The sequence below is a fragment of the Pinus tabuliformis genome, chromosome 8 (genome assembly GCF_031772625.1).
Source record: "Pinus tabuliformis cultivar Carrire ecotype Pingquan chromosome 8, CPIR1, whole genome shotgun sequence".
Taxonomy (NCBI): domain Eukaryota; kingdom Viridiplantae; phylum Streptophyta; class Pinopsida; order Pinales; family Pinaceae; genus Pinus; species Pinus tabuliformis.
In genome coordinates this window covers 1,377,187,867-1,377,197,296 of record NC_142294.1, presented here as the reverse complement: position 1 = coordinate 1,377,197,296, position 9,430 = coordinate 1,377,187,867, and the positions used below count along the sequence as shown (strand labels likewise).

The 9,430-nt window shown below is 36.6% G+C and overlaps 2 protein-coding genes and 1 pseudogene across 2 annotated transcripts; all 3 read left to right on the top strand.

The window, feature by feature from the left end:
* Positions 1–878: 878 nt before the first annotated feature.
* LOC149240639 (beta-fructofuranosidase, insoluble isoenzyme 1 pseudogene) lies at positions 879–2,064 on the top strand (annotated as a pseudogene).
* Positions 2,065–6,138: 4,074 nt separating this feature from the next.
* On the top strand, positions 6,139–7,570 carry LOC149240638 (antimicrobial ginkbilobin-2-like protein). The gene is made up of 2 exons (XM_089367337.1): positions 6,139–7,095; positions 7,225–7,570. Exons 1-2 carry the CDS (start codon positions 6,288–6,290, stop codon positions 7,386–7,388), a joined length of 972 nt encoding a protein of 323 aa, XP_089223463.1. The 5' UTR covers positions 6,139–6,287; the 3' UTR covers positions 7,389–7,570.
* Positions 7,462–9,132, top strand: LOC149240637 (cysteine-rich receptor-like protein kinase 42; the record flags this gene model as incomplete). Its single annotated transcript, XM_089367338.1, has 5 exons — positions 7,462–7,608; positions 7,712–7,922; positions 8,020–8,254; positions 8,338–8,482; positions 8,596–9,132. Coding segments are annotated over 5 exons (1,077 nt in total), but the record flags the coding sequence as incomplete, so codon positions are not given.
* Positions 9,133–9,430: the final 298 nt, after the last annotated feature.

Genomic DNA, 9,430 nt, shown 5'->3' with positions numbered 1-9,430 from the left:
TGTTCATTATAAATTGGGTCAAAGGGACTTACACTTGCCACAACATGAGACTATTACCTTGGGAAGAAATATCAAAGCTAAAAGATACTTTTACTCATACTTAGTGCTTCATGTTTCTAGAAAACTCAAGAGTCAAGCAAATGGTCTTTCTAAAAAAAGACATGGTATTGGATTTTGGGACTTTGATGGTCAAAGAACAACAAAATGATTAACTCTATGAATTTTATCATGGACCATTGACTAATAGAATTAATAAGTTTTGACATCCTTTCTTTTGGCTCACATGCTTCATTAACATTTTGTGAAATTGTTTTATTTCTATACATTTATAATTATTTCATATAACAATTCATGTTTAGAGTCTATTTTGATATTTTGTACTCAATATTGTTCAATATAATTTAATTATTTTAGAGAACAATATATGTAACAATTTTCTAAAGCTACCTGGCCTCTGTTTTTACACAGATCCTAGTAGATCCTCATACTTGAATATATGCATTTTTAGGCCGATAGGCCTTCCTATGCATCAACAATCGTCAACACTTTTACCCTGCTCCATTGGATCAGGTGAGACACTTTCAATCGTTGATTTGAAGTGTTACCACTTTTTCCAAATATCGGTTGAGTTGCCTTACCGCTTTTTCCCATTCTTTTATGTCACCCTTAAAGATATTTTTACTGCTTTTTCCCTACCATTTGTTGTTGTTGTTCTTCTTCCCCGGCTTTTGGCAAGCACTGTTCTTCTTCCCTGGCTTTTGGCAAGCACTGATTAGTAACGATCATCCTTCACTCGATTGCAAATCTAATGGCCGGTGCTATAAAATAAAAGAGCATGTGAACGTATAGCATTTGGTGTATTCGGTTCTGGTCACAGAATGGGGTCATGGGTTAGAGGCATTCCGATCTATCTCATAGCTCTGGCAGGGCTCTGTTTAGGCATTTGTGTTGTTATGTGGGTTTCTCATCTAGAACGTACTGTCAACACAACCAGAACAAATGTTCAAATCGGTATTGCATAGCTTACCATTTTCATCCTCAAAATAATTGGATGAATGGTGTGTACAGTCCATATTATTCCAGATTTTCCATAACAACCCTATATTTGACATTATTGTCGATCTACTAACTCTGTTTTGCTATGTTTGTGTTTGTCTGCATGACTATGTCGAAAACCTCCAACATACCCAAATGGTGACCTTTTCCTTCCTCTTCAATTCATTCATTCAATAGTTCTCAGATTTAAAATTTTCTGTGATGAAATCGAATTGGGTTCGTTTTGCAGCGCCCATGTTCTACAAAGGGTTTTACCATCTCTTCTACCAGTATAATCCTCAAGAAGCAATGTGGGGAAATACTTTTTGGGGGCATGTTGTTTCTGAGGATCTCATTAACTGGCATTCAATGGTTCCTGCCATTGTTCTGAGCGAATGGTATGATATAAAGGGCTGCTGGTCCAGTTCGGCGACGTTACTGCTCAGAGACAAGCCTGTAATTTTTTATATTGGATGGGCCAATTCATCCCAACAGGTGCAAAACGTGGCCATTCCTAAGAATATCTCCGATCCTCTTTTGAGGGAATGGGTGAAGATACCTCAGAATCCTATTCTGATTCAAAGCGATGGAATTAATGGGACTTTCTTTAGGGATCCCACCATTGGATGGCTAGACACGAATGACAAATGGAGGATTGTCGTTGGAAATAAGAGTAATCGTAGTGGGGTGGCTCTGTTATACGAAAGCGAGGATTTTGTCAATTGGGTGAAGGCCGAGCATCCTTTACATTCATCAAACTTGACAGGAATGTGGGACTGTCCTAATTTTTACCTTGTTCCTCTTTCTGGGACCAAGGGGCTAAACACTTCCGCAATTGGGCCCTCTCTCAAACATGTTTTGAAGGCGAGGCTAGGCGATAACATGATCGATTATTATACAGTGGGAACTTACTTTTCTGGTCAAGATCGATACGTGCCCGACAAAATCAACAACGACGACAAAAATGGGTTGAGATATGACTATGGCAAATTCTATGCCTCCAAGTCCTTTTTTGATCAATATAAGTAGCCACGAATTCTGGTAATGGTGGCGCACTGCTCTGGTGGGAAGTAAAGAACAGAGAAAGAATGGAAGAAGATTTTATTAGAAGGTGGATTCGGTCATTATAAAATAATCACCATTCCTGATTTCCAATCTGTGATTGAAGCATCTCTTTCTTGATTATCTGCTCTTTATGGGCTCATTTTTAGTATTTACAGTGTTAAAATACAAACAAATTATTGTATTTACAAAATAAACGAAGATTTATCAAGGCCTTATGGAGACATGAAACATCCATAGCTAGTGATTTTCTTTAGTCTTACCTCGCACTCTTGAGAAGACAATGCATTAATGGGTCACGGGACGCTCCTCATCTCCTTTAGAGACATGAAGGATCCGTAGATAGTGTTGTCCTTTCATCTTACCTCTCTTTGAGTAGATAATGTATTAATGGGTCAGGGGGTTTTGTTTTTTGTGGTTCTATTATGGCTCATGAATGGATGTGTTTATGGATTGAAATTTAAGGAAAATATGGGTTTACTGTAGCATATGAATGGGATGCATCCAAGCATTGAAATTTCAGAAGTTGGGTTTATTGTGCATATGAAATGGTATGTGTTCATGCTTTTGACATTTTACTCAGAGAAAAGAAAAGATGGATTTGGTATTGCATATGAATGAGATGTATTCTTCGTATATGCTTGGCCATCTATAGAGGTTTCTTGATTTTGGGTAATTAACTTAACCTCTTGATTTTGGGTAATTAACTTACTCTAAAATGAAATAAGACATTCGATGTGTTCCTTGTAATATAGATATAAACAAAACATCTAAAGAAAAGTAATTGCACAATGATTCAGTTCAAAAAAACAAGGTTTTCCACAAACCAATTAACTCTTCTAGAAAAATTCAACAATTCCAATTTAATAATCCTATTGGCCTCTCTTTGTACCTTTTGGGACAATTGCTAGTTATATATACATTTATTTCTTTAGTCATGTAATTAGGCCGATAGGCCTTCCTATGCATCAACAATCGTCAACACTTTTACCCTACTCCGTTGGATCAGGTGAGACACTTTCAACCGTTGATTTGAAGTGTGACTGCTTTTTCCAAATATCGGTTGAGTTGCTTTACTGCTTTTTCCCATTCTTTTATGTCACTCTTGAAGATATTTTTACTGCTTTTTGGCAAGCACTGTTCTTCTACCCTGGATTTTGGCAAGCACTGATTAGTATTAAGCATCTCACAAAGGGCATTCTCACTTTCATCTCATCATTTTCTTCAATACTATGCATTGCATTGGCTTGCCTTGTTACTTGTTCAAGTTTATTTTCTTTGTTGCATGGCCATGCATTTTGGATTTTACAGTGTTTTATTTTCGTTTTGTTTTTCTCTGTTTTGAATTTAATTTATGTTTTTTTTAAAAGAGTGATTGCATGGTTTATCTTGGCGATTCTATTTTGTCGCTGTTATGTTAAGCAAAAGAATCGATAGAGATGAAATTCTTGATCCATTGGAATGAAATTTTTGAAATTTTTTATGGATAGAAGAGGGTATGCTTTTGGTTTTCAATATCTATGGGTTTTACTAATAAATTTGTATAGGGAAAAGCAGCGTGGTAGATAATGGCTATGCTTGGAACCCAATTTTTTCAATAGTTTCAATCCACTATTTCTTTATTATAGTGAAGCCGTGGCAAGGGCTTTATAACCGTAGAGATAGTGTTTTTATTTTATTTGGCAGTTTTTGATGAATAGTTTTGCCCTCCCTATTAATTTTGCAACCGAGGAAGAGAATAGTGATTACATTTTCTTTGCTGAGTTGTTTAACCTGGCTATATTTAGAGGTTATGACGAAATTGCTTTCATGGTACTATATGCAGACGAGAACGGAACAGAAAAGGACAATTTCGAGCACGTCCTTTTTTAGTACGAGGTTCTGAGTGACTCCACCGGAAACTTTGACAGAAACAACATGCTTGGCAGAGGAGGATTCGGTGAAGTTTATAAGGTCAGTTTGAAACATGTATTTGATGGGTTATTCCACATATATGCTTTATTTACACTGTACAGATCAGTTATAATAACTTGAGTTTAGTAAGCAGGGAAGACTTCCAGATGGGACGGATATTGCTGTCAAAAGACTGAACGGAAGGCATGAGAGTACTCATCATGTGCGGGAGTTTCTGACAGAAATAAAGCTCCTAACGAGCGTCCGTCACCGCAATCTTGTTCGTTTACTCGGATGTTGCACAAGTGGGAACGAACGTTTGCTGGTTTACGAATTAATGCTGAATAACGGTCTTCACAAGCATTTGTTTGGTATGTAGCTCTCACTAATGCTATTGATTTCAGGATTCAAGCTTTTAACTTCTAAAATCATAATGTATAGCGTTCTGGAGGTTTGTTTTGTTTTTTTTGTCTGTCTTGTTTGTCAAAATTTTACAGGGATGGGTTAGAAATTTTGAGTTGTGAATTTTCCAGGTTTCAAGCGCTGAGAGATTTTTCCAGAGTGGTGAATCTATACGTAAGAAAACAAAATATAAAGATTTGATAAGAAAATTATTGCCTAATTTCCAAAAAAAACTCCAAAGCCATAGTTACCAAATTCGGGTGAATTGTCACAAAAAAATCCTAATATTTGCGGGTTCAGTTTGATTCGTCTGCTAATTAGTGAAGTTCAATAAGGTACGGGTTTGGCTTCCTCTCGTTATCATCACTCTGAAAGTGTGTCGGGCTACCGCTAGTTCAGTCTAGTCATTATAGTATTAGTATTGAGAAGATATTAGTATTTTATAACGTCACATGGCAATCACTTTCTCAATGTATAAAGTATGACTTTTATGCAAATTGTGAAGGTCTCAATGTATAAAGTATGAATTTTATGCAAATTGCGAAGGGTCATCATGAATTCCTCTCGTTATCATCACTCTGAAAGTGTGTCGGGCTACCGCTAGTTCAGTCTAGTCATTATAGTATTAGTATTGAGAAGATATTAGTATTTTATAACGTCACATGCCAATCACTTTCTCAATGTATAAAGTATGACTTTTATGCAAATTGTGAAGGTCTCAATGTATAAAGTATGAATTTTATGCAAATTGCGAAGGGTCATCATGAATTCCTCTCGTTATCATCACTCTGAAAGTGTGTCGGGCTACCGCTAGTTCAGTCTAGTCATTATAGTATTAGTATTGAGAAGATATTAGTATTTTATAACGTCACATGCCAATCACTTTCTCAATGTATAAAGTATGACTTTTATGCAAATTGTGAAGGTCTCAATGTATAAAGTATGACTTTTATGCAAATTGCGAAGGGTCATCATGAAGCCAAATAATTAATGGGTACCACCTTGATTGACATTGCTAACAATGATCAAAACCATGTGGGATCACCTAAAATTAATTTTTAATTTATCGATAATTTTTATTATTTATTTTTTTCAGAAAAAAATATAATATATTTATATAAAAAAGATTATATAAAGTAAATACAAGAATATTTATATAAAAAAAATTATATAAAGTAAATGCAAGAATTATATGCAGAAAGCCACATACAAATTTGTTTTAAACAGATCACCAAATACAACCCCGAAAAACAACAAAACAAACCCATCTATAAAATGCAGATAACCTTTATTATTTATATATCTTAAATTATATTGAAATTATTTTTTAATTTATCAAAACCATGTCCGATCACCTTTATTATTTATATTTTTTAAATTATATTAAAATTAATTTTTAATTTATCAAAACCATGTCCGATCACCTTTATTATTTATATTTTTTAAATTATATTAAAATTATTTTTTAATTTATCAAAACCATGTCCGATTGCCTTTATTATTTATATATTTTAAAATATTAAAATTATTGAACGTGGAAACACCTTTACGGAATCTTAAATTAAATATAATTAAAAAATAACCGAGACGTGGCACGATTATCATATTTTAAACTCTAAAATATAATATTTTGATATAAAAAAACATGTGATTATTAAATTTAAAGTTGTATAGATAGTGAGATCCTTGGCTATGTAGTGATTATTTATTCCCGCGTTCGTCTGCGAATTCCACGGAAGCCACCAAAGCATTAGACGATATCTGCGAAACTTCCTTGACGACCTTGAAGGGATCCTGGAAGACGAGACTGAAGACGAAAGCTATAACTTGAACATGCCAACGCCATTGCCGAACCACCTGCACTCATCTAATTAGAATAGAGGAACCCGTGGACAATGGCGATGAAGATGAAAGAGTTAATTAGCAGCCTCTTCCTTATCGTAAGTGTGTCTATCCTTATGCCCCTCTCAGCTGCTGATCCGTTCAATAGTATCATTATACGGTATTGTGAGAATAGCGAATATACCGACGGTGGCGCTTTTCAGAGTAATCTAAACCAGGTTCTGGATTCACTGGTGGGGAACGTTTCTACGAGTGGATTCAATACATCTAGTCGTGATGACGGGCAAAACAGCCACAGTAGGGTTTATGGGTTTGCCCAATGCAGGGGAGATTTAAACTCCTCCGATTGCAAACAGTGCGTAGCCACTGCAAAAGCCGCGATTGGAAGTTGCATCCAAACTTCTGGGTCCATTATACTAGCTGGCTGCTTATTACGTTACGACAATCATAGTTTTTCCAACAAATTTAATGAGAGCACAGAATACTTTCGTTTATGCCGTCCTGGGGAAAACAGCCCTTCAGACTTCGAAATTACTATTTTGGCGATGCTCCGAAAGGTTCTGTCTAAAGCTACGAAGGCTCCCAAATTTTTTGCTGCGGAGCAAGACGTTGCGCCTAATAATTCGACAGAGCACATCTACAGCTTGGCGCAGTGTTGGGGAGATCTGTCTACAGAAGACTGCGATGCGTGTCTACGCTTTAACTTGCGACAGATAGGTTCCTATTGCAAACCTGGAGCTATTGGATTGCAAATGGGATCTGTGAACTGCTATGTGCGTTCCGAGGTTTATCCATTTTTCAATAGTCCGATTATCTCGCCGTCGCCGTTGCCCTCGCCGGCAGAAAGCCCTCGAGTATCAAGTATCTTCTTTCACATGTTTATAATTTTCAGGAATATTCTGGGGGTTTTGTAAAGATTTTGTTTTGGTGATTTGTGAGATTTCTGAGATTTGGTGCGAATTATCTGAGATTTCTTGTGCAAATTTGCAGAAGCAAAGAGATCTAACGTGCTTTGGGTAACTCTGGGAGTGGCAGCCGCTACGGTTGGATTAGTTGCAGCCATATCCCTTTGCAAGCTGATTTTTTCCTCTCGAAGGAAAATTTGGAAACGTATTTCTGAAATGAGAGGTTTTCAAATTGCTATGATTCAATGACCGCTATCTTGCATATTATGAACCGCTTTCCTATTTCTTTTTCGCAAGGTAATTAAAGACTTTGTAACTATTTTCCGCAGGACACGAAGGAGAAATTAGCTTGTTCGTGACTATACCGAATCGGAATCTTATTTTCAAATACCAGACTTTGAAAGGGGCGACGTCTAATTTTCACGCAGAGAGAAAGCTTGGCGAAGGCGGGTTTGGATCCGTCTTTAAAGTGAGACTTTTGTGTTACAACCACTTTAATTGATTTTAATGTAGATACCATGGTTAAACCATATAATTATTTTTGACCTGGCATGATGCTTCTTGATCGGCAGGGGGATCTACCAGATGGCAGAGAGGTTGCAGTTAAACGGCTGAAAATACGTTCAAGTCAAGGAGATCACGAATTTTTGAATGAAGTAAATCTCATCAGTCATGTTCAGCACAGGAATCTAGTCAAACTGCTTGGTTGCTCAGTTGAAAACTCGGAAAGGCTACTAGTTTACGAATATCTCCGGAACAGTAGCCTAGACAATATTATATACGGTTGCTTTTCCCTCTTTAATCGCTGCACCGATCTTCATTTGTTCGAGTTTTGAGTTTGTTTTGTACCTTGCTAATCTTTTTAGTGTATGTTTTGCAGATATAGAAAAACGCCATTTACTTGATTGGAGACAAAGGTATGAAATCATAGTTGGAACTGCGCGTGGGCTGGCCTATCTTCACGAGGAATCTGAAATTCGAATCATTCATAGAGATATTAAAGCAAGCAATATTTTACTCGATAATAATCACAAACCCAAAATCACAGACTTTGGCTTAGCCAAACTGTTTGAAGACGATAAAACCCACGTCAGCACTAGAATTGCAGGAACTTTGTAAGAATTCTCTCCTCAATATGGTTCATATAATTTTGAGACGTTTAAGATATGGAGATTTCATTGTACATCGTATTGTGCAGAGGTTACATGGCACCTGAGTACGTGTACGGCGGACATCTAACAGAGAAAGCGGATGTATTCAGCTTTGGAGTGCTGGTACTTGAGATTATCAGCGGAACAAAGAATCAGAGTTCAGCTCAAGACACGGAGTTTCTCAGCAAACGGGTATAGCCATTCTGGATCTCATCTTTGAAGTAGATATTTTCGAAATTGTTGTTATAATTGTGATTCCTTGGTGACTAAAGCTGTATGCTTGGTTGATATGGGTCAATTGCCAGACATGGAAACTGTATAACGCAGAGAGAGCTTTGGAAGTAATGGACCCCACATTGGAGGGTAGTTATTCGCGGGAGGAAGGGATTAGGGTCATTAAGATTGGTCTTCTGTGCGCACAAGCAGCTGCAGCGTTGAGGCCTTCAATGTCTCGTGTGGTGTCGATGCTGACGTCTGAGACAGAACATCTTCCTTCGCCCACAAGCCCCGCTTTCGTAGATCTGCATAGCCTGGGCGTACCTGCCCCTGATAGAGCCTCAGGCAGTACAGCAACTTCTAGTACACCACCCGATATCCACTCTGCAGCTGCCGATCCTTCATCAGGCATCCTAGAGCCGAGGTGAAAATCTGCAAACGCTTTGATCGCATTATATTAACAACGGTTTATTGTTGGACTTCTCTCCGTGTATTACTTCTCTGTGCAATAGAGAATTGCTACTTGGAGAAAGGCTATGGAGTGTCCGTGATTGTCTACGCGGTCAAATTTACATGTTTTATATATGCAACTTTCGGGTAAAAAGAAATGGCTGATCTCACAGCTATATTTATTATATATTTGCTATTTTAAATTCAAAATTATGTTTCTTATTTTGAGTTCAAGAATATGTACCATAGTTTACAAGCAATTCAATTTTCTTACTAATACAAGATATTCGTTCATTTCATGAATCAAAGCCATCTTTTTTTCACGAATTGAAATAAGTTTTTAGTATTTCAATTTAATTTGATTGTATACATTCTAAATATAAATCTATTAATTATTATTAAATAGATAATATGATTTTAATTTTAATTTTAGCAATTAAATTATTTAATTAAAAAATGTTATATTTATATGAG

Excerpts from the sequence above, each read along its gene's own strand:
- LOC149240638 (XM_089367337.1), top strand. The coding sequence starts at position 6,288 with ATGGCGATGAAGATGAAAGAGTTAATTAGCAGCCTCTTCCTTATCGTA. Across the intron at positions 7,096-7,224 it reads AGAAAGCCCTCGAGTATCAA|AAGCAAAGAGATCTAACGTG; the intron begins GTATCTTCTTTC and ends GCAAATTTGCAG.